Source organism: Notothenia rossii (genome assembly GCF_949606895.1).
Source record: "Notothenia rossii genome assembly, chromosome: 1".
Classification (NCBI taxonomy): domain Eukaryota; kingdom Metazoa; phylum Chordata; class Actinopteri; order Perciformes; family Nototheniidae; genus Notothenia; species Notothenia rossii.
The window spans coordinates 89,606,738-89,632,025 of record NC_136912.1 but is presented as its reverse complement, the minus strand read 5'-3'; the positions used below and the strand labels follow the sequence as shown (position 1 = coordinate 89,632,025).

General features: G+C 40.4%; 2 protein-coding genes across 9 annotated transcripts; one reads left to right on the top strand and one right to left on the bottom strand.

Moving 5' to 3' along the window:
* The first annotated feature begins 574 nt into the window (after window positions 1-574).
* On the top strand, window positions 575-18,155 carry LOC307023675 (uncharacterized protein). Of its 8 annotated transcripts, none has more exons than XM_079657125.1 (25): window positions 575-767; window positions 1,178-1,315; window positions 1,429-1,495; window positions 1,570-1,749; window positions 2,275-2,484; window positions 3,683-3,892; window positions 4,669-4,845; window positions 5,580-5,699; window positions 5,832-5,972; window positions 6,811-6,936; window positions 8,538-8,660; window positions 8,983-9,105; window positions 9,516-9,638; window positions 10,053-10,175; window positions 10,862-10,984; window positions 11,845-11,970; window positions 12,592-12,720; window positions 13,173-13,265; window positions 13,364-13,459; window positions 14,803-14,898; window positions 15,137-15,232; window positions 16,357-16,458; window positions 16,634-16,739; window positions 17,138-17,254; window positions 18,018-18,155. In XM_079657125.1, the coding sequence occupies exons 1-25, from the start codon at window positions 594-596 to the stop codon at window positions 18,091-18,093; spliced, it is 3,195 nt and encodes a 1,064-aa protein (XP_079513251.1). In that variant the 5' UTR covers window positions 575-593; the 3' UTR covers window positions 18,094-18,155. The 8 variants fall into 8 exon arrangements, 7 of the variants coding, with proteins under 7 accessions (XP_079513251.1, XP_079513250.1, XP_079513249.1 ...); XM_079657124.1 differs by having other exon boundaries at window positions 1,175-1,315; window positions 3,686-3,892; XM_079657123.1 differs by having other exon boundaries at window positions 1,175-1,315; window positions 4,672-4,845.
* A 57-nt stretch (window positions 18,156-18,212) lies between these two features.
* LOC307023727 (cytochrome P450 2J4-like) lies at window positions 18,213-24,978 on the bottom strand. The gene is made up of 9 exons (XM_079657216.1): window positions 24,670-24,978; window positions 22,970-23,129; window positions 21,939-22,088; window positions 21,677-21,837; window positions 21,339-21,515; window positions 20,532-20,685; window positions 20,245-20,432; window positions 20,020-20,161; window positions 18,213-19,399 (listed from the first exon to the last, which is right to left on the bottom strand). The coding sequence occupies exons 1-9, from the start codon at window positions 24,862-24,864 to the stop codon at window positions 19,218-19,220; spliced, it is 1,509 nt and encodes a 502-aa protein (XP_079513342.1). The 5' UTR covers window positions 24,865-24,978; the 3' UTR covers window positions 18,213-19,217.
* Between the last annotated feature and the right edge of the window lie 310 nt (window positions 24,979-25,288).

Below are 25,288 nucleotides of genomic sequence, written 5' to 3'. Positions count from 1 at the left end.
GGGATATGGGAGAGAAACTCCCCCTTGAGGGAACACAGGATCAAAACCTAAACGACAGGAAAGGAAAAATCCCATTATGATTAAATTACTTTTGCAGATTATTCCAGGTTGTTGACTGCTGCAGCAGAATACAAGGCTTTTCCCTTTTTCTCCCATCTCTGTCCTCACAGTAGATATAGTGTGTGTCATGTGATCACACATAATGATGCAAAATGCACTTCTGCACAATGGCTATAGCCTACAAATGACTCACTAGTGTTTAATACGCAATCATGCTGCCGCAATTAGTAAAACGCCTTCTTGTAAATATACTCTGAACTTCCGAAAGGAACGTTTCCCTCAAACATGAAGCCCCCAGATGTTCACCATCAGGCAGGGTGTAATAGGCTTTTAACCTAATGAACTCGCATGTGAAGTCTCTCTGACCTCCCTGGTTCCCCGGCTGACCGAGGCTCTGACTGCTTTATGACCCGCATGTCAGGGTTCAGAGGCGGCAGCAGGGTGACAGTGATCCGCCTGCGGGCCTGGATGCTGCTCCACTTTAGCGCTGGTTTGGGATTTGAGGAATGGGAAGTGCAGACTTTTCAGACAGGATGTGGAGTCACCGCTACAGCCTCAGCCCCCCCACACTGAAACCGAGCTGCTTCAGGCTGCACGAGTCCTCGCATCTGGAGAAGATAGGACGCGCATTTTGGCATCTGGATAACTGTCTCCGTCTAACTCCTGCAACACAACCCGGTTCATTACTGCGAGTAGATCTAACCCTGGTGAGTTGGCTCAGTTTGTTGAACTCTTAATCAGATATCGCATCATTAGCCTACTCTATAAGTTAGTTCCACGGAAGTAGCGTGTTTATATGTTTAACAACGTTTCTTGTCGCTCTTGTTGCTTTCATATTTTCAATTTGAATGTGCTTAATGTAAATCCTGTTGCAGCTGCTGTAAGTTTCTTTTGTTCTGTGCAGACAGACAGGGGGGTGATGTTAACTTAATGACAGGGTGCTCTTAACCCTTTGTTGTTCTGCCTGCCTGGACACGCACTGTAAGGCTGCAGCTGCACACAATTCATCATCTGAGTCCAATTTAGCTCCAAACTATTTCCCCTTAGGTAACTGCTCTCATCTGAACTTTTCCAATTTATGAAACACTCTGAGGGGTTTCTTCCTTTTCCTCAGCAGATTCAGGTGATGCCTCTCCTCAGGACTCTGCTGTCAGCCCTGCTGCTGGGTCTGTCTGTGTCCGAGCCTCTGAACAGCCCAGAGGAAAATGAAAATGAAGTCTTTAAACACCCAGAGGCGGAGCACACCAAGAGCCAGGCCAGTGACCAGAGAAACCCTCCTTGAGTGTTTAGCTTCTTATGCTAGAAATGTTCTTATTGGATGTGATGTGGATTAGTTCAAATCAATGTGTTGATTTCTACTTTTTTTAGAATCAGGTGATGGAAAATGTCATTGGAAATCTCAGTGAGCCTACACCCAGCAACACACTGAGCACAGGTGAGTTTTTGTTTTTTGCTGCACTCTCTTTTACCCTTTCAGTTCCTTTTACAACTTTTTATTTTTTACATTAGCTTTAGAGTCCCTGACTACCACAGTTCCTCCGAGCACCAGTCTTCCTCCTCAGTGTCCGGGAAACCAGGTGAAGCTGGAGAACAGCAGCGTCTGCAGCTGTCCATCTGGCATGGTGAAGGACGGAGACAACTGTAGCTGCCCTGGGGGCTTCACTCTGGAGGGGGCCGCAGGGTGCAAAGGTGAGGAGAGGCAGAACCAGAGTTGAACTGAAGGTGATGTCTAAATTGCCAGTGTTGCATTCAATTAGGGAATTTAATTGTAATTTAAGTATACAAATGAGGCCACTGAAGAATGGCAAGCAGTCTCTTCTCTGCATTTTAAAATGCCATTGAAGAATGGTCGACAGCCCCTATAATCTGCATTTTAAATCAGGGCTTCAATTCTCATGTAGATCAAGCGGTTGATTACCTTAATATACATCTTTATTTTGTGATAGCTTATAAAACTTGAAACAGGTCAAAGTCAGCTTGGCTCTGTCTAAAGGTTACATCATCTACCATTCAGCACCTCTGAAACTCACATAACAGTAAACACTTTATCCCAATGGTAAGATTTCCAGTTTCACAAGGGCTAAAGAAACAGACAATTAGCCTATTTACCTACTATATCAACCGACAAACTTCCTTCGAGAGAGTATTTAGCTGCGTTCTCTTTTACCCGTTCAGATTTTCCTAAAATGTCTAGTTTTTTTCTTTTTACATCAGCAGCTCCCCTAACTACCACAGTTCCTCCGAGCACCAGTCTTCCTCCTCAGTGTCCGGGGAACCAGCTGAAGCTGGAGAACAGCAGCGTCTGCAGCTGTCCATCTGGCATGGTGAAGGAAGGAGACAACTGTAGCTGCCCTGGGGGCTTCACTCTGGAGGGGGCCGCTGGGTGTAAAGTTGAGGAGAGGCAGAATGAGCGTTTAACTGAAGGTGATGTTTGGTCAGGACTGCATTCAACTCAGGAATTAAGTGTGTTTAATTATGCCACTGAAGAATGGTAGACAGCCCCTACTCTGCATATTAAATCAGGGCTTCAATTCCCATGCATATAGACTAAGGGGTTAGTTATATATCTTTATTCTGTTATTAAAAAACGGAACGAAATGTATAGTTTTTTTAACTAATTACAGCTTTATCGTCATTATGGTACTGAACATTTTCTGATGCCATGGGAAATAAATTATACGTTTCATTGATATCCCAGAAACATACAGAATACATCAATGAGATGGCCTGATATCAAATAAGGACTTGGTGCAAGGCGATCACATTATCATATTCTGTGTTTTAGTTTGACCTATCAAGTCTGAGCTTTTAATGTTTTTTGGTATTTGTTATGAACGCTTAATAAGTAGGTTTATGGTGCAGGAAATAGGCTTATTTTCTGTCTGGCAAAGAGTTGGATGAGAAGGTCTGTGTACGTTTCATGTCTTGTCTTTTTTATAAAAGGCAACACAACCATTAAAGGTGGGGTAGGTAAGTTTGGAGAAACCAGCTCGAGTGCGCTAGAATTTGAAAATACACAGCCGGAAAAAATCTGCCCCTTCCTTACAGAGCCCCTCCTCCAACACACACGAACGCGCACATGACCAATGAGGGCACGAGATAAGTTTGTGCACAGATGGAAGGCTGACAGGCAGGTAGGCCATCCAGTTATTTTAGCCGGGCCGGCTCAGATGATTGGTCGTGCTTTTTACAGCACTAAGGCTTCAACAGATGCCATTTTTTTATGGATTTTTTGTCAAAGCACTTCAGATATTCATTGCTAACGGGATGTTAAGAGCATTCCATGGAATATAACAAAAAGTGTATCTCGAGCCGATTTCTCAAACGTACCTACCCCACCTTTAAGTCCAGCTTTGTGTAAAAGCTGGAAACAGGTAAAAGTCAGCGTGGCTCTGTCTAAAGGTTACATCATCTACCGTTCAGCACCTCTGAAACTCACACAACAGTAGACAGTTTATCTCGATGGTTAGATTTCCAGTTTCACAAGGGCTAAAGAAACAGACAATTAGCCTATTTACCTACTATATCAACCAACAAACTTCCTTCGAGAGAGTATTTAGCTGCGTTCTCTTTTACCCGTTCAGATTTTCCTAAAATGTCTATTTTTTTCTTTTTACATCAGCAGCTCCCCTAACTACCACAGTTTCTCCGAGCACCAGTCTTCCTCCTCAGTGTCCGGGGAACCAGGTGAAGCTGGAGAACAGCAGCGTCTGCAGCTGTCCATCTGGCATGGTGAAGGAAGGAGACAACTGTAGCTGCCCTGGGGGCTTCACTCTGGAGGGGGCCGCTGGGTGTAAAGTTGAGGAGAGGCAGAATGAGCGTTTAACTGAAGGTGATCAGAACTGCATTAAAATGTGTGTAATTCAAGTATTCAAATTAGGCCATTAAAGTATGGTAGGCACTCTGCATTTCAAACTAGGGCGTCAATTATTGTATATACACATTAATGGGTTAGTTAATTAAATCTACATATTTATCCTGTGATAGCTTTAAAGAAAACGGGAAAGAATCCAGCTGTGATTTATATATGAAACATTTTCTGATGCCATGGTAAAAAATATTATATATTTTACAGTTAATCGGTTACCCAACAACATAGAGAATAAATACCTCAATAGACTTAATATCCAATAATGTTACCAAATTCATTTTTTTGTTTGACCTTTCAAAAGTGGACTTTTAAATTTGTGGGTCCTCTTTTTTAAGTTTAAATATAGAATCTGGTTAATTGCTTCTTGTGTTTTAAAGTAAGATTAGAATGTCCATACCACTTTCATGTCTGTTAATTTGGGGGCTACACGTAGCAGCCAGTTAGCTTAGCTTTATGTAAAGAAGACTGGAAACAGTGTTAAAAGTTAGTGTGGCTCCATCTAAAGGTAACACTGTATATAGCCGTAATTTGAAGACTCACTAATGAACACAATACTTTGAAGTATACCTTCTTTGTTAGATTTCCAGTTTCACAAGGGCTTAAGTAACACACAATATACCTATTTACCTACTATATCAGGCCACAAACGTCCTGTAAGAGAGTGTTTTTGTTTTGCTGTGTTCTCTTTTACCTTTTCAGATATTCCTAAAATGTCTCCTTTTTTCTTTTTACATCAGCAGCTCCCCTAACTACCACAGTTCCTCCGAGCACCAGTCTTCCTCCTCAGTGTCCGGGGAACCAGGTGAAGCTGGAAAACAGCTCCGTCTGCAGCTGTCCATCTGGCATGGTGAAGGACGGAGACAACTGTAGCTGCCCTGGGGGCTTCACTCTGGAGGGGGCCGCAGGGTGTAAAGGTGAGGAGAGGCTTTAACTGAAGGTGATGTCTAATTTACTAGTTCTGCATTCAATAAGGGAAGTAATTGTAATTAAAGTAAACAAATGAGGCTTTGAATATGGCTGCAACTGACTTAATTAAATGAGAAGATTATTTTCTTGATTATTTTACATCAATAGTTTGTTGATAAGGGTCAGAAAATATTGACAAAAAGTCCATCACAGTCTGGGCAGTATGGGACATTCAATGTACATGGTGATGTCTTTCAAACCCAAGTATAATCAAATGAATATGAGGAGGGAACTTGTTGATTTTAGCCTTTGCAGACCATTTACATGCACAAAAACCTAAATGACACACTACTGGAAAGGGAAAACCTCCAAAAACACAATTGGGCCCCCTAAACGTTAAATCTATTATCAAAACTTTCGATAACTCTCCTTGCAGCACTCTTTAAACTATTCACAGCTATTATTTGCTGGAACTCAGCAATAATACACAGCCAAAGAAAAAACAACATCCGAGTAAAACAGAAGATTTCGTTAATGCCAGGTAAAGTACCAGGAACAGTCTTTATAAGAAGACAACCCAAACTTCTCTGACTATAATCTTCTTTATGCACAAAAAAAGGATTTGACATTTAAGTGCTTTACGTAATATGTTCCATCATGTACTGTAGCACCTATTTGTTTGCTTGGTCGCACACAGCGATGTCCGTTAGATGCAACACATTATTTTCTCTCTGCTCGACAGATGTTGATGAGTGTGAGGCGGGGGGGCCATGTGGTCTCCACGCCGACTGCGCTAACGCACCCGGATCCTACTCCTGTAGCTGTCTCCATGGTTACCTGATGGATGCTGGAGGGTGCAAGGGTACGTCATTATCTGTGTGTGTGTGTGAGAGAGAAAGAATCAATGGGTGTGAGTGCATGTTTGAAATTGTTTATATGTACATTTTCCATCCCTTTTGCCGTATGTTTAATTCATGTGTTCTGTTTGTCACAGATATAGACGAGTGTGCTCTGGCGACGGTGACGGGCCTGCAGGCGTGTCACGGCGATGCCGAATGCAGAAACACACCCGGCGCCTTCACCTGCTCGTGTCCCGCAGGATATGTAATGGCTCTAAATGGACGAAGTTGTGTAGGTGAGGCCAATGTTATCTGGTGTATGGCTCTAGAATGTGGAAGTATAATGAGAAAATGTATGTTCAGGAGCATGATATGTGCTGTATGGACTCTGTGATTTTCTCTTATTTTTCATATTGCATGAGAGTATGGAATCCATTAAAACCATCTACAATCACACACATTACATGCTAGTACAATTAGACTCAATTAGATAATTAATTAAAAGCCTGTCCGAGAGCATCAGAATACAAAAAAGGCCAAATCTGCTTACGTTAATAATTTTTCAATGGGTTGACTGTCTAGCACCAGAGCCTCTATCCAGAAATATCCAAAGTGAAAGATGATAACATGTAACACAGTCATTATGAGCATGGTAGATGGTTGATGAACATCTCAATCTCAATTTTGACGATCAGCTTTCTCCATAAAGAGCTGTCAATTCTGAAACATATTACCAACTCAAATCCAATTAATTCCATATTTTTTAAAAAGTAACCGAAGTACGACATGTGTGTGACAAATAAAAAGGGTTTAATTTGATTCCTTTGTTTCTAGTTTCTGGTTAATGCTGTTAATTATTTACGTGTTGTTTTAATTACACTTAAAGCTTTATATTTTAACTAAACTGTACATGTTAAATCAGACATAGGGGCACATAGGGATAAACTGCATTGTCCTTGTCAACTAAATACATCAAAATCTCGTATTTCTCGCCTGGGGAAGCAGTGAGGGGTTAAATGTCTTCCTCTTTGACCGGATATTGGGTGTTATTATACTTGAGGTCCATGCTATATAATCCATACGGGAGTGTGAAGTGTTCGCTTCCTATTACAGTTCTTGTCCATGTCCTTACAGATGTGGATGAGTGCAGCTTCGAGGATCAGTGTCGCCGTGAGCTGGGTAACGAGTGTGTGAACATTCCCGGCAGCTTTACGTGCCGCTGCCGGCCGGGGTTCAGAGCCGAGGCCCCCGCCTGCGTCGGTAAGTCCGGTGTTAACGTTTCCCTTCCTCTGGGCCAGACTGCTGTCCAGATCTAATCGGGTGTTTCTAATATTCCACTTGAGTTAAACCAGACTTAATAACTTCCGCTGACAGGAAGGCTTTGCAGGAGAGAAGAGCTTTAATCCCCTGCTTTGCTGCTTGCCTGTGTTGTTATTACTTTTTGTTTACTCTTTTGCTCCTTTAATTACCTATTTCCTCTCTTGTGCTCTAAAATCCTCCCAACGCTTCCTCTTTTTTCATCTTGTTGTGTTTTCTCTGCGACTCTTCTGCACTTCCAATCTCAGGTCCTGTGTGTCAAGATTACAATGTGTGTCAAGGTATGATGCACTTTCAAAGCTTAAAGTGCCAGTGTGTAGTATTTAAAGTGCCAATATTAGCAGAACCTGAAAATAAGAAATGCGTTTTTGTTTCCTTAAAATTACAAATCTATCCCTTCTATAAGAGCTAAACTAATAAAACTAATCTTATGAGTGGAAAAATGAGACCTTTACAACTACGTAGGAAGCAGGTCCTTTTCAAGGAGTCTGCCATGTTTCTACTGTAGCTTAGAACGGACAAACCAAACTCTGGCTCTAGAGAGGTACTTTTTTTTTTTACATTACCTGAAGTCACGGAGGCAAGAAAGGCAGAACCAACAAGAGTACTTAAGAGAGAGGCAGGTATAAAAAAAGTGCTTTGTTGAAATAAAGCTGGTACAAAAGTAAGATACTTAGAGGAGCAGGCAAGTTGAAACATAACAAAAGATAACAGCAAAAGAAAACAAGGAACTAATTGGTTAGACTTGGAGAACACAGGTAGTAGAACCAGGAGGTCAGACGAGGGAAATCAAGATTCAGGCGGAGACAGGAAACCAGACACAGTGACAAATCGAACCGCACCAGGGAAACATTGACCACGAACTGACAGAGAACACAAGGAAGGACAGAAGTATAAATACACAGGGTTAATCACAAAGAGAGGACACTGCTGGGGAGGACATGCAAAAACACAAGGGTAGCAGGTGAGGAGAATCAGACATCAAAGTAAAGAGACAGAAAGTAAAACAAGACAAGAAACAAGGAAAAAATGCATTTCAAAACAAAGCAGTTAAACAAACAGGACCAGGATAACGACACGACCACCACCAGAGTTCTCTGAAATCTGCAGTAATGCCAGCTCCCTTCTGTATGTAATGCTCCTGAAGTACTGTTAAGGATGGCCTCTGAGTTAGGCCAAGGTACTGAAAGATATCACTTTGATTTTGCAGTTTGTTGGCTAACGCAATCTTATAAGGGTTAAGCGGACATAAGCAAAAACAATCATATTTAACTGATTTAGGAGAGTAGTGAATGTAGAGTTGGACAATGTGAAGTACTATCCTCTATTAAAACAACATATCCCGTAGTGTTGCAGAAACAAGATTTATTAGGGGGGATCCTACTGGGGTTTGTTGACATGAAAATGATTCAGTTACATAAGGGCGGATTTCACAACAGTTGTTTTTTCACTCAGTAATAATGTTTTGCAGATTATGTCAGAGCAACAAGTGAATGCAAAATGTAAACACTTGGTTTATGTAACATTCTCTTCCTGTGTTCCAGATGTGGACGAATGCTCAGAGAGTCCTGCGGTGTGTGATGGTCAGGGTGTGTGTGAGAACACGCTTGGGAGCTACAAGTGTGTGTGTCGACCAGGTTACCGTGGAAACGGCACACACTGCGCAGGTAAGTAATTAGTGATGAATGTCTGTCCACGGGAAATCAGTTTCCTGTAGATGGGGTCAGACTCTGTGTGTGCGCGTGGTTTAATGCCTGCAGTTATATCTTTCATTTAAATGATCCCGAGTGGCTGACTAATGATTATTAGATGGTAATGATCTTCGGATCTGGTTTTTAAAAAGTGTGTGTGTGTGTGTGTGTGTGTGTGTGTGTGTGTGTGTGTGTGTGTGTGTGTGTGTGTGTGTGTGTGTGTGTGTGTGTGTGTGTGTGTGTGTGTGTGTGTGTGTGTGTGTGTGTGTGTGTGTGTGTGTGTGTGTTGTCTTTGCAGATAAGAATGAGTGTGTGTCAGGTGATCACGGGTGTGACATCAACGCTAGCTGTGGGAACATCATCGGCTCTTATTTCTGCCAATGCTACCAGGGCTTCAATGGAGATGGCCACTCTTGTTTTGGTGGGTAAGCAGTGTGTGTCTTTTCCACATGTTCTCGCCACTAGTGGTTCACAGTATCCAAAAACTTTAACACCCCCCCCACACACACAGACACAAACAAATTAAATCCAGCACCAGTCACTTTTACGCTGCTATGGAAATATATTTGCACTTATATATATCCTGCTTACTTGAAGTAAACGGTTATTTTTTGTAATTGTTCTTGTATTTTAATTTGTTATTGTATACCTCGGGACTGTGGGAAATAGTATGTCAATCTTTCTGTGTGTACAAACATATTTTGAGATTGATGATAAAGTTGACTTTGACTTTGAAGTGATACTTGTGTCATGCAACTTGCGTGTGCCAGCAGCACTTGAGCACACAGCACTCTCCAGAGACGAGTGCTTTAGGATTGTCCTTCTGTGCAGATATTGATGAGTGTGCTCTGAACAACGGCCACTGCCAACACAACTGCTCGAACCAACCAGGAAGCTTCAGCTGCCAGTGTGCCTCAGGCTACCAGCTGCTGGAGGATGGACTCACCTGCACAGGTAAAACACTGGAGCAGGAGTCAGGTATTGATGCATTCACACCTCTAAGTGAAGAAGGGAACAGTTCTTCCCACGTGAAGGAACAGTGGATCAAAATGTTATCATACACCAGAGACATTGTAACCAATTCAAATGATGTTGAAGGCTTCTGATAGTGCGGGGTAGTTTCATCATCAAAGGGATCTTCTCTTCTTCAGTATATTATTCAAAGAAGCCTTTTTGGTCTCTTGATCCAAACAAGCTGTCTCCTTTTAACATTTCCTTCTTTGAACCCCCACTCACCTGACCCTCTAAGCTTTTTAAAACGAGTTCTAAAATGAATTACAAAAAGTGTTCGTCTGTAGAATGAGCCTTTCATATGGAGTCGTGTTGTGCCTCTAGAGAAGAGCTAACTAAATGTTTCCGACCCCACAGATGTGGATGAGTGTTTGGCAGTGAACGGGACCTGTGATCACATTTGCATGAACACTCAGGGATCTTTCCAGTGCTCCTGCAGGGCCGGGTACCAGCTGCACATCGACAGCCACACCTGCGTGGGTCAGTCACTCAGCCACACTTCCCACTGTTTACCTATTCATTATAGGCATTTAAACCGGCTGATTCACCAGCATGCCGAGAGAAGGAAACTGCCATGAATATGCTATCTCATGTTCTCAGTTTGTGTGCGTCTGTTTATGTAAACGGATCTCGTAATGGCACATTTTGAAGGATTAGTGAGAAGAGAAAGTGAGAAATGTGTTGCATAGCAGAAATATGGGTGTTCAAAAAAGATGTTTACCTCGTTTCAAGTGTCAAGGCTTTTATTGTCCTGTGTACATACTGTAGCTACAGTGTAGTTATGAAAATGAAAAGCTTAGGTCCCAGGCTCCTCCAACAGGGCAACACAATAAAACAGATAAGATAGTACAAGTAAATAAAATAAAATAGAATATAATAGAAACAGAATATGATAGAAACTGTGCAGAATAGTCTATATATACAGTAATTGGAATATTGATATATATTATATATGTGAGTTGCAAACAGATGAATGTTATGTATGTTCTTTCAAAAGTGTGTGTGTGTGTGTGTGTGTGTGTGTGTGTGTGTGTGTGTGTGTGTGTGTGTGTGTGTGTGTGTGTGTGTGTGTGTGTGTGTGTGTGTGTGTGTGTGTGTGTGTGTGTGTGTGTGTGTGTGTGTGTGTGTGTGTGTGTGTGTGTGTGTGTGTGTTTCTGTGTGCTCAGACATTGATGAATGTAAGCTCCAGCGTGGTGGCTGCTCGTACACCTGCACCAACTCTCCAGGAGGACACATCTGCCACTGCCCTGCCCCCCTGCTGCTGCACAGCGACAACCACACCTGCACCAGTACGTCTCTCATTTCAGTGTCTATCACATTATTAAGCACTCTACTTCATAGGAGGCGTGTGGCGCAGTGGAGTCAGCATGTCGTTGTGTCCCTGAGACACTCCACCCCAAATTGCTCCTGTGGGGATTGCCCACAGTATTGAGTATGTAAGTTGCTTTGGATAAAAGTGTCTAACAAGTGACATGTAATGTAATATTTAAATAGGATATGATAACCCTTTAATGGTCAGATCAAGTCTGAAATTTGACTTGCATCAGAGCAGCTCCATGTGTCACATCAACATAGACAAATATCAATTATGAAATATGAATTGCAACTATCTAACATGTAAAGTCAAAGGCAAACTGCTTACGTTTTAGTATTCCATGATTCTACTGATGCCCATATAACACAGCTTTAAAGAAATGTACTCTGTCAATAATTCGTTCTTTAGGACTGGTTACAGTAGCACTAATTATCAGATCAAATGGTTGAAGTAGTTTAAATAGTTGTTTAAAAAGACTTAAAACAGCAGCTTTAACTTATTATTTGCAGCGACTGTTTGTTTGTAAGACTTTTTTCATAATCTGTCATTTTTAAATGTGACTATTTTCATTATTGATTAGTTTGTGATTCACTCTTTCAGTGATTTATCAACAAAAAATATATATATTATTAAAGGAAATTGCATGTTAATTGGAAAATTAAAACAATGTAATAATCTCACAATTTAAAGTCTGGAATTAGAAGGTTTTTGGGGCATTTTGGCTTGAAAAATGTAAGATTAGGTCATTTCACTATTACTTGACAAATCAATTTATTTAGTTTTGCCAAGCCAGTATTATAATCTGTTAAAACCTTTTCTTCTTCACCTGTACAGATGTCACTTCTTGCAAGCTGAGAAACGGTGGCTGTGAACACGTCTGCAGCGTGAGAGCGGAGGGTCAGATCCGCTGCAGCTGCACAGCCGGCTGGAAGCTGGGTGACGACCAGAGGAGCTGCGTGGGTCAGGGCCATTTTGTTTCCTTACTGCCACCTTTGATTTTAAATTGCTGACCTAGTAGGCTTCGACTGAACTGAATTCATCCCAGAAATTAAGCTGTCTATACATTTCACCATCATTTTAAAAGGATTTTGGGAACATTTAATGCTATTTCATTTGAGGTCATTAACATCCAGAAACGATAGACAGGATTTTTCTTTTATTTCAAGTATTTATGTTAAAATAACGGAGTTGTATGCCTTCAGACTTCACAATCAAAACAACCTTATAATGAAACAGCCATACAAAGATCACCAGAGGCTCATTTGCAAATGTTTATTACTTTGTACTGCTTTTTAGTACTTTAAATGGCTGCACTCACTCAGCTTCTCTTTTATTTAGTTTGTGCCAGGCTGATAATTAAAAGAAACTGTATCTGGGTTAAAAAGCCAATGCCGAAATTTGATAATTGACCTTATGACTCTGAGCAGTTTAGCTGCGGCCAAATTTCATGTGTGATAAGCCTGTGTGTGATAAGCCGAGCATTCCTTGTCACTGAGCCATAAAGGAAATGAACAGACTGCATAGATAATATGTGTTTTTTAATGTTGAGAAATGTTTAACTGTTTAACCTTTCGTCATAAGATGTGAACGAGTGCGGGGACTTTACAAACGGAGGCTGTGAGCAGCTCTGTGTGAACCATCCTGGAGCGTTTCACTGCAGCTGCCGGGGGGGCTACGAGGTGCAAACTGACGACCGCACCAAGTGCAAGCGTGAGTCAAACATCAAACACAAAATATGTCTATGGCAGCTTACACAATGGACCTAAATGTTTCTGATCCACGAAAATGTGGATGAGTGATAACAATATGGGGAAGTGTAATATTGAGAAAGTAATCATATTATAATAATATTGTAAGGTTGACTATTGGGGCTTTAAAAGATATGAACACAATGAGATTTTTGGTAAATAATCATCAGTAATGAGGATACCATGACTGAGTGAATAAAAAAACTACATCAATTTACTGTATTGTTCTCTACTTTTGTAATATTACGATATCAAAAATATAAGATGATATGTAGTCTCATATCACAATATCAACATAATACGTACTTATATTTCCCAGCCCTACAACAGTATTAGCAAAAGGAACTGCTTTAGTCTGTTTTTTTAAAGGATTTAAATATTATAAAATGCTTATTAACGTCCCTGCTGTTGCAGCTGTGTGTAACACTCAGTGTCAAAACTATGGAGTGTGTGTGGCTCCAAACAGCTGCGACTGTCCTCCAGGCTACCCTGGACTGGGCTGCTCAGGTACAAAACTTGACTGTTTGACATGGATAACATTGATGTAGAAGTGTATATATTTATTTGCTGCTGCTGTGAGAACTCTTGTTGATGATGTGTTTCAGCCTCGTGCTCCCCACCTTGTGCTCACGGAGGAACCTGTATGCGCTGGAACAAATGTCTGTGTCCTCCTGGCTGGAAGGGAGCAGGATGCCACACAGGTACCTCACCTTTGACATTAAAGCTGAATCAGTGACTTTTACATATAGGGAAAGTCCCTTACATTCAAGCCTTTGCCAAACGATTCCATGGAACAATGATTAAGCTTAAAGGTCCCCTATATTGTTTTTCATTACTTTATTGTAGGTCTCAGATATATACAAAATATGTCTCTGAAGTGTTTGGCTTGAAATACCAAACAGATCATTGCAGCATTACCCATAATCCCCTCTGTTTCAGCCCTGTTTCAAAAGTGCTGATTCTGGGTCTGTTACTTTAGATGAAAATAAGGAGCCACTCCCCACGCCCCTCTGAGAGATATTTGGTTACAAAGAACACAATGGTGCTGGAGGAGGAGACTCAGGTGATAAGGTGGGGGGTGGGTTACCTTGGTTGGTGATTGGCTAATGGTTATACAAGACAAAAAAACATGACATCACAAAATCTGATTAGCTCATTTTCAGACAGGTTTTTATATAAATGGATCAGGACAAAAAGTGAGCAAATCTTTTTTCCTGAAACGTTCAGAATCTCTTTACAAAGAGGGGACACATATTAGTGGAATCAGAATACGCCCTCCTACGGCGAAACATGGCCATAGTCCGTGCTTTTCGTCGTCCAATCCTTTCCTTAAGGATTCTGAACCAGCATTGCAATTATAGCATTCGACGGGTGGCTCTGCGTTTGTGTCGAATCCCTAGTAGGCTGCAATAACCCGGTTACATGTATAATAAGAGCACAAAAATCACAACTTCAGTCAACTCCATCTCCATCATGTCTGAAGTCGGAAGGTGGGCATGGCAGTATACGCCGTGAAGTTCTTCTTCTCTCGTTTTTTTGGCGGATTGCAAACAACTTTAAGGTGCATACTGCCACCTACTGTACTCGCCGTGAAGTGGTTTGCGGCCTGCCAGTAAACCCAAAGCAGAAGAAGCCGAAGTGACGTCAGCGGCTCATTTGTGTAATCTCCGATTTATTCCAGTGTGAACGCGATCTGCACTTAGCGCCCTGGGGGTACTACTGACTAAGTGACTGGTACCCCAGACTAAGTGCCTGGTACCCCAGACAAAGTGCCGGCACTAAGTACGGCAAAGTACTTGGTGTGAAAGCGACTATTTGCACATTTCCCCCGCATAGTAATTACTCTTACGGCCAGAGGGGGGAAAACAAAAGCTCTGCACTCCAGCTTTTATGCATCACTTCTGTACAAGCAAGCACTGCAGTCTATAAACACACTGGGATAGAAGCTATTTTGAGGAAAGAAAGCAGAATGCAGTAAACAAAAAATAAATCCTGTTGTTTAAAAAGTTACAAGATGCTCACATTTTTATCGTCCTTCTCTCAGCGGTGTGTGAGCTGCCCTGTACTAACGGTGGTCGCTGTGTGGGGCCTGAAACCTGCCAGTGTCCCTCTGACTACACCGGCCCCCAGTGCCTCCTGCGTGAGTAACAGAAGCAAAAACACATCTGGCACCAGTTACAGCCACCATGCAGGTCTAATCAAATGTGTTGTACCATGATGGAAAAACAAATCATGTTTGGACAACACAATGTTACTGTAAATGAAATGTTTTCCGACATAACACTTCTATTTTGTGTGTGTGTGTGTGTGTGTGTGTGTGTGTGTGTGTGTGTGTGTGTGTGTGTGTGTGTGTGTGTGTGTGTGTGTGTGTTTTGCAGCCTTGTGCAGCCCTGTCTGCAGAAACGGGGGAAGATGTGTGGATGTCAACCAATGCACATGTGTTGGTGGTTGGCAAGGTGCTCGCTGCCAAATAGGTGACATTACACTTACTCAAACCAATCAAGCAATAATATTATCATATATATTTCATGAATATGTCATGAGAATTGTTCCCTGATTGTCTGTTACTGCAGAATAGAATGTGTTTGTGTCTGTTTTCTTCAAAGATGTGTTGTGTCTTTTTTGTGAAACGCTGTTCTTAGTCCTCTAAAAACCCCTTCAATTGAAACAATCTGAGAGGTAGAAAAAAACATTACTACTGAAAAACAGAGCTGCCTGAAGTAAATGAACAGAAATAAAAAAGGGCAAGCGATTAAAAGAGAAAGAAAATGGCTATTTCTTACATATTTGGTTTTGTAATTGATCTCCAGTTATCTTTCGCTTTTAACTGTCTCCAATGACAACCTTTTAAATTACTTGACAGATAAATTGATGATGAAAATATTATGTTTATGTCCTGGTAGACATGGCTTTATTTAAGATAAGCCGATAAGGTTGGATACAGTATCAGAATCAGAATGCCTTTATTAGTCCCACAGAGGGGAAATTTGCAGCGTTACAGCAGGAAAGAGCCACAGACAGCTTAGTGTTGCATATCTGAAATGCGTTAAAAAAGTACTAAGTTATAATATAATAAACAATATGCTAAAAAAAACCTAAAAAACTTACATAATTTTCAAAAATACAGATCAAAAACAAATCAAATCCTGTAGCAGTTCTTAGGATTTAGCAGCCCGGTATATATTTCAGTTAATGTATGTAGCTCTACAGGCTGCCAATAAGTGGAGCTGTGCAGCTGTAGAGCCGCACCAGAATATCTAAAGGCTAAAGTTAATGTTCACTGATATTTGAGAAAGTTGCTTAATTTACAGCGTCTATAATAAGTGTTCAATACTACAGCTTGAAGTGTGGTCAGAAGTAAAAACTCAAGATGGTTTATTTTGGGATTACAGAGTATAACAGAGTTGGATCTTTAATAGTGAATAAAAGAAAGAGAAAGGCTTCCCTCCTCAGGGTCATATTGTATTCAAAGCAAACAGTCAGTCTTGGCCCCTGATCCAGGTCACTGTTCATAGATCATAACACCAGTTTCCCCTGCATCAATATCACTGAAAGATGATCCATTACATCTAAATGCATGTTTCTTTGTCTCCCTCAGAGCCCGTTCAGTGTCACAAACCATGTAAAAACGGTGGAGTGTGTGTCGGCCTCAACAGGTGCCGCTGCGTCAAAGGATATACTGGAATTCACTGTGAAACGGGTTTGTGTGTGTGTGTGTGTGTGTGTGTGTGTGTGTGTGTGTGTGTGTGTGTGTGTGTGTGTGTGTGTGTGTGTGTGTGTGTGTGTGTGTGTGTGTGTGTGTGTGTTTGTTTAAGAGACCTTTTCTTTGCCGTCACCTTGCATTAAGACTCTTGCTGTGTGTTGTGTGTCTGCAGCTCTGACCACGCCCTGTGTGCCGCCCTGCCAACACGGGGCCACCTGCAGTCCTCACAACACCTGCACCTGTCCAGAGGGGACGGCAGGCCTGCGCTGCGAGAAGCTGTGAGTATCAACAACAACAACAACAACAACAAGATACACAAATAACACCACGATTCATTCATGTGTGGTCTGTCTGCTGCTCATTACTGGTCGGCCTTTTCAGGAAGTTTGTTTGCACATTATAGAATCAGAAACAGGTTTATTGCCTGGTTGGTTGACACGTACGAGGAATTTGACTTGATGTCATGGTGCATACATAAAAGTAAAACACATTTTTAAAGCTAAATAAAATTCTGAATTATATTAACAACTACACAACTTTTTAAACACTGATCAGGTCATTTTCACAATTTCTCTCAAGCATTAATGAATCTGTGCAAATGTAAAAATGTCATATGATTTATATTATGATAATGACTTATTGACTGTATTGTTATGAATGTGTGTCTGTGTCCTAGGACGTGCCCTGTGGTCACCACGGTGGTCAGCAGGGCTCGAGCCGTAAGAAAGGCGTTCAGGGAGAGTTACGTGGACCGCTGCGGACCCCTGGGGGTTCGGCTCTGCACTAAATACAGGTTTCTTACTTGTTTTCTTATTACATCCTCTAGATCTTGATTAGGTAGTTCATAAGGTTGCAGATGGTGGAGCTTATCAAAATACATTTACTTCTAAGAATTTCCTGTCATCTCCTCTTATCGATGTTCATACTTAGATCACTACTTAGGCTTAGATTCAATCAGTTAATAGTTCTTTATTGTCAGAATGAAACATAATTGCCTTATGAAATACAAAGGTAGTAGCAGCATGTGTTGGCCATTAGTTTAAAGAGGCGCTATCATGCTTTTTGGGGTTTTCCCTTTTCTGAAGTGTGTTATTAAGGTTTTTTGTGCATGTGATTGTTCTGAAAAGGCAAAAAAGTGGGGAGTTTCTCTCCCACACACTCCCCCCTGCCTCCTTTGTTTACTTCCGTAACATAGTAACATCAGTATGTAACACTTTTACATCTATTGGTTAGCGCTCCAAAACATTGTAAGTAATAGGCTAAGGGGCGGGACATCTCCAAGCGGTTGACCAATCATAACAGAGCCAGCCAGCAGACCAATCAGAGCAGACTGGGCTCTGGGTTCAGAAAAAGGGTGAAAAGAGGTTCTGCAGCACAGGCAGTATGAGAAAAATAAAGAGCTTTTTGAACATTAAAGAATGTAAACATGTCACAGTAGAGGAACTAAATACTAATATGAACTTGAAAATGAGCATTGTATGTCCTCTTTAAAATAGCTAAAGGTGAAGTTAGATCCGTGAGTATTTAAAATAATAATAAATGTTTTGTGTTTCCAGGCTGAACCAGGCTCGTGTGTACCTGCAGGCCTACATGGTGGGCTACAAAACACAGTGTCCAGGGAGGAAGGGCTGAGGAGCCATGTTGTAAACACAGACAACAGTTTGGGTAACACACAAAAAATGAAATTGGATGAGTGAGAGGGTGTTGTGGCTTCTCTTAGCTGTTATGTTAAAATAAAAAGGGGGACATCACTGTAACAACGAGTTTATTTAATCAACACTATATTTAAAATGTTTACAATTTCATGAACAAATATTTATAAGTCTATAAAATTTGCAATGAATTCATTATTTGTCATGTATGTGTATGGCAGCTGAAAGTAATAAAACTTCTTGAAATGGTGACAATATTAAGAACACTTTTTACAGTCAGGTTGTCACTGATTGTCAAATAATAAGGACTGTCTGTGTGATACTGTAGTCAAAGAATTCACAGGAATGTTTCCAATTCAGTTAAACTGAAACAAACATACATTTTTCTAGTAGAATAGCTGTGTGAATGACAGGATAGGGTCATTTCTGACAAAAATACTCACAATATAACGGAACTCCAGTGTGGCTGACTTTTTTATTCTTATCAACGTGTTGTCCTGATATCTGCCCTCTTACCTAGCACCCAGTTTGGTGACTTTGTTTAGCCTATTGCATTTCTTTATGTCCGGATGTAAGAGGCCTTAGTATGACCTTCTTTGATTCAGAAGCTCCAGAGGTCGTGGGAGATTTCCTCCTTTAGGGTTTTACAGATGTTACCATAAAAAGTTGTATGATATTGTTTTTTTTAAATGTCCTAAAGATCCACGCGTGCCCTTATAACCCCAGGGGGAAACAAGGCGCAATTAACAATAAAGACCTTGCAGACCCACACCAATATTTAATCTGTCTCCTTGTACAATTACAGTATATAAGACATTTACCTGAAAATAATCAAATGGCAGACCACAACTAAGCGAAACATCCATATGATTTAAAGTAAGTTGTTAGAGACCAAAGCAGACATCAAGGGTGTATATTGGTCTGAAATTGAAAATACCAATAAATGCTAATATAGCTCTAATTCTGCTGGACGTGCAATGTAGATAGGCAACATCTATCCTAAACATTAGCAATTACATCATCGCTGTCGTCTTTTTCTGCTCCAAGAAATATTTATAAATTAATATTTTCTAATATTTCTGGAAATTGTGTTGATGAGGTGTATCACTCTTCACGTAAAGTGGCACAGATTTGGTGTGGTTGGGGTAAGAGGAAGATGCTGACATGGGGCTTGAACACAGCCTCCACACCCGGAGGCATGGAGAAGGTGAAGCGCTGCAGGAAGGAGGTGAAGAAGAGGAAGAGCTCCATCCTGGCGAGGTTCTCCCCGACACACACCCGCTTACCTGCGGCAAAAACATAATCAGAGAAATGCAAATACATAAGTAAAAAAAAGAAACAATTTATCATCTGAGCCATCTTCACCTGAGACGGTTCAGTTTTACTTAAAATTGCCCCACCGACATTAAACATGAAGGTTTGTTAAAAGGCTTTAGGTAGTATTACTAACATTTATACATTTACACATGTAAAAAATATTTTTGCATCTACCGACATTTAGCAAAAAGTCTAATAAATTGACTCAAGTGATGTCACTCCAGCTTAACAAACACAACCATCCAACCAGACTAACTGTTGATAGCCCACAACAGCCAGGGACAGTGTTATAGGTTTTCAGAGCTTAATCAGTGCAGTAAACGCCAATTTCTGTTCATTGCAGGATGTACTTTTGATTGTTTTCGACAGGGAAAACTACAGAAGTGCCAAAAGCCAATCTTTATGAATTAAACACAAACATTTAATCTGAGAAGAAACATGTACACCTAATATTCACCTGGCCATATTTGAAACTTTAACTTAAACTTCAATACGTATGTTATATAATAACAAACAATATATTACTTATCAAAGTCAACCACTTGGTTATCTGCACCATCACTTCTATAATATTAGAAAAGGTACTTGCCCACAGAGAAAGGGATGAAAGCAGCTCGCTGCACAAACTTCCCCTCCTTGTTCAGAAAGTGTCCTGGGTTGAAGGTGTTGGGCGTCTCCCACTCATTCTTGTCAAACAGCACCGAGGTCAGGTTGGGCATTACTATAACTCCCTGGTGATTGGAACCATAATGGTAATTTATGAAGCTGCAACATGGTTGTTCAATTTGCGTAAATATTGAATTAGAGAACTGACCTTTGGGATTGTGTAGCCTCCTATCTGAACGTCGCTGTTGGTCGCGTGAGGCAGGTTGAGAGGAACTACGTTTCCAATTCTCTGGATCTCGTGTATGACGGCGTCAGTATAGGGCATGTTTGGACGATCTTCCATGGACGGCTCTCTGGACTGTCCAATCACGCTGTCTATCTCCTCCTGGACCTTCTCTGTGCAACAGGAGAGCCAAGGAGAGAATGAATGGAAGACAAGACACACAAGCCAATATAACTTATGATGATTTATTGACCTCATGTGTGAGCTCATACCCTGAATCTCGGTGTACTTTGCCATGTAGAGCACACCCCAGCGCAGGGTGGTGGAAGTGGTCTCAGTGCCAGCTCCGAACAGATCAAACAAACACTTCATCAGGTTGCCTTCATCAAAACAAGCGTCTGGCTCATCATCCCTCTTGTCCTGATGCTGAACATTTTGAAAACGCACTTGTGATGTCAATTTAGAGGTATAGTTTACAAACAAATGTCTAGTGTGGGGGGAAGGCAGGGAAAGAAATGGATTATTAAACAATGATTACCTAATTGTCATTATATCAAGAGAGAGCCCATTCATTTTACTTTATAGTTCTCATAAATATATATAATTGTTTTACTACAGTTTTTACATTGAAATGCTAAATAGCAATCCTTTTCGTTTATGGATTTTAACTTACATTTGAATAATATTTATTAATATCCAATATGTGCTTCTAATGATTGGATTTTCTTTTTTGTTGTCAATTCATTGTTATAATAGCTTTTATAATATTGTTTTCAATATTTGGTAACATTTTTTTCTCTTTTTTTTAAAATTATATACCAAAGAAAATTCAATAATAAGTCAACTGAATTTTAACTTTGAATAATCACTTATTTTATGCTTTTGTTGCCAAAAACATATGTGTGAAACTTTCTAAATTATGCAACAAAGGATCATTTTAATTATTAATTAATTGCATGGGTATTTCTTGCATTTGATAATCATTTGTTCTATACTGTAAGATTTCAGAATATAGTGGCAAAATCACAATGACGATTTCCCACAGCCTTAAGGAAACCCTAAAAAGTTTGTCCACTAACCTTCTGAATCTCAGTCAGGTAACAGTCGATGAAGTCTCGAGGATCAGAGGGGTTCCAGTCTTCCCTGTGCTTATTAATTTCTGTTTTCATGAAGTCCATTATATACCGATAACCCTTTTGAAGAGTTTGGTGTTGCCCCGGCAAACGCCTCATCAGCACAGGAAAGGCGGTGTACAGCTGTTGATATCATTATCATACAGTGTAAATAAGACTTAGAACAAATGTGTATCAAAAAGCAAACACTCAACTCTATCAGAGACTACGATCAAAGAGTGTCCGGATGCAGGAACAAGACCAGTACACTGAATTAAGATTTCAATAGTTTTGAAAGGATGTACCTGTGCCCAAACGGATCCTTCAATCTGGAACGCTTTGTCCAACAACGTTATCAACTCCAGAAACTTCTCATCCTTGTAGTCAAAGCGATGGCCAAAGATCAGGGAGCAGATGATGTTGGAGACGGCGTTCTTCATTAAAAAATGTAGATTGAAGGGTTTGCCTGGACAGTTGATCAAACATATCAAAATGAAAAGTGAGTAGCATGATCAGTAATATATTCTTTATGTATTCACAATACCTTTAGAGATGTGTAAACTTTACCTTTATGACCAGCGATTTCTTTGGACATGTACCTAAATTCCTCCAGTATGGAAGATCCATGTGATTTCTTGCCAACGCCAAAGTATTTGAGAGTGGAGAGGGCAAAATGCCTTTGTTGCTTCCACGAATACCCATTAGCAAAAATAAGACCTGATGAGAAAATGTGAATTTAGATCAAAACTTTAGAAATGCAGCTTGTGACATAAATGAGACACATATGAAACAGTCTGTATGTAGAAGTAAACACATCTTTAAGTTTATATCTAATTTAACAAATAAAAACACATAATTAACCGTATTTTTTATAATCAACAACATATTTTAACACTTAGATCCATTTGCAATAGTGGGACATCAAATGTATTATCAAAATAATGCCTGTCACTATTCGTCAAACACCATGATTCAAGGGTTTCATTGTCATGTGTGCATAGCTACAGTGTAGTTATGACAATGAAAATCTTAGGTCACAGTCTCCTCCGACAGTGCAACACAATAAAACAGATCAAATAGTGCAAGTAAAAAATAGAATATAATAGAAATAGTGCAGAATAGTCTACAAGTAATTGGAATATCGATATATATATAAGTTGCAAACAGATGAATGTTATTGATGTTCTTTCAAAAGTTCAGGTCTTATAGTCTTATAAGTATAATAAAACTTCTGCGAACAGTAAATACAACAAATATTGTAGAAGCACAGAAACAGTGTTCAAATTCTGCTTTTACAGAATTATTTTGGTTGTGGGTACCTTACAAAGTAATGTTATAAGTGTCAAATGAATGTTTTAATGTACTGTAAATACATCAGATGTTAGGATCATTAATTAATTATCAGTAAGTTCTAATCCAATCTATGACTTGATTTGTCTCTAAAAAGGCAGTGTAAAAATAAAAAAAATTTAAAAATATGAACCACACCGCTGCTAACTGATAATGAAAGCATCCGTGTAAATATTGTTATTAGTACACGTAAAATAATTGATGAGGTAGGTAACCTCCCTCCTACAAGGATAGAACAAGTGCTTTACCTAGATCAGGAAACACATCAGTATGGATGGGGAAAGCAGGGCGGTCGCTCATGTGATCTCCTTTGCTGAGACCCTCCTGCAGAGTGCTAAAGCCGTTCAAGACCACCATCCAAACAGAGCCCATCTTCAGGCTGTACACGTTCCCATACTGCTCTGCCAACTGTGGGAGGGAGACACAAGTAAGTGGGAGGAAAGCAAATAGGAAACTTTTACCTTGAATTTTTAGAAAATGCCCAAAGACAGGAGAAATACATAAATAACATCAAAATTACTTTTGAGTGTTTTTTTGTTTTTCAAAAGCTTTAATGTCAGGTGACCCAGTGAGAAATACAATATACAGTACAGCGTCGTATTACTGCATTGGACAAGTAGGACAAACCTCTTTTAATTGGATTTTAGAGACTCTATTTTATACGATTATTGTCAGTAAAATTCTGCAGTTTTATATTGAAAAGTCTTGATTTTTCTCAAAAGCTTCCATATCCTCTGACTTAATGAATCCAAAAACAATGCAACATTGCATTATTACACTGGAGCAGTAGGACACACCCCTTTATATTGGATTTCAGTGCTGAAAAACGATTAAAAGCTATTTATATTTCTTATAGCTTCCTTATCATAATGACGCCACGTCAATGCCCGATTGTATTGTATTGCACTGGCCAAGAAGTGGGACACAGCTTCTCTGTCTTTATTGGATTTCAAACCGCCTCTAATACTTTTATAAAAATCAGCACAATTCAATTGAGATATTTCTAGATTAGATTAGATTAGGTTAGAGGGGCACATTCCTTGTATTGGATTTCAGTCAAACTTCTATTTCATATGAATATCTTCAAGAAGAAAAGGTTCATAGAAATATTTATCGAAAATAGAAGTGGGACTAAAACATGATAAAACAGGTGTGTCCTTTTGTTTAGTGTATACAATGCTCTATTTACTGTCATGTGCCATTGAAGCTATTGAAAGAATCCCATAGTTTATAACAAAGAAAACAACTGCATAACAATAAGTATAAAATAGAGAAGATGCACTCAAATATAATTTTACAAATGTGTGTCTTATGAGTAGGCTACATTGTCGTAATAATATCTGAAATGGATTTTCAAGACATAGAAGATAAAAAAACTTCAATATCTTTGTCAAAGAAAATCATTACATCAGTAATCAAAAAAGTGAATGATATAATTATATACACAAGACATCCATACATCTTCTCCCGCTTATCCGTGGTCGGGTCGCGGGGGTAGGAGTTCCAGCTGAGAGCCCCACACTTTCTTTTCCCTGGCCACATCAACCAGCTCTGACTGGGGGATCCCAAGGCGCTCCCAGGCCAGCGAAGAGATATAATCCCTCCACCTGGTCCTAGGTCTACCCCTCGGTCTCTTCCCAGCTGGACGTGCCTGGAACACCCCCCTAGGCGCCCGAAACCACCTCAACTGGCTCCTTTCGACGCGAAGGACGCACAAGAGATATTTATCAAAATCATGAGCATATTTTTTTTACTAATATGGAGGTTTTACATTTTTTTTAGTCATTAGAACGATAATTTGTTGATGATCCCTAATTGAACCCCTGTATAGCGTCTGCGAAACTGAACCGGAGTAAATGTCTGTCTAACATCTAACCTTAAAAAGACAATTAAAGGTTAATGACTGTTATCAGATTTTTCCTCTGCAATAAACATAAACTGATTGCACCTTAGTCATGTCGTTGTGGAGATTGTCGAAGTCAAGAGAGAGCATATTCCCCACCAGAGGAAGAGCCCAGGGTCCCGGAGGAAAGCTTCTGGGCCGACGGGACCTCAGACCCAGGGCCACCAGCAGGAGGACCAGGGTGAAGAAGAGCAGGCTGCGGCTGTGCAGACACACGGAGAAAGCCCAGGGTAGATCCATCCTTACATTTAACAGCTTCTGGAACCACTCGGGTTTGGTTGTATTCGCTTCAGAGCTTTATCAAAGAGACATCATGCAGGCTACACCTCTTTAGGGGACTGGTTGGCTGTTTGATTCCTGACCAAAAGAGGCGGTGTCATTCAGGTGAAACACGTTGAAAGCACATTTGAGGTGGGAGAAGTGCTCAGATCTTGCACTTAAGCAGTGGCGGTTCTACGGGGTGGCACGGGGTGGCAGCTGCCACCTCAGAAAAATGCCTTGCCACCCCAGCTGCCACCCCATTTGGCAGCTTTGTTTTTGAAAGAAAAGTTGTGGCTCATCGGACATTTATGAGAGAAAATCTCTAATGTCCGAGTGCAAGTGAATGCAGCACAAGACGCGAGCCTTGTAACTCCTCCCCCCCCCTGGCGCGAGCTTGGAAATA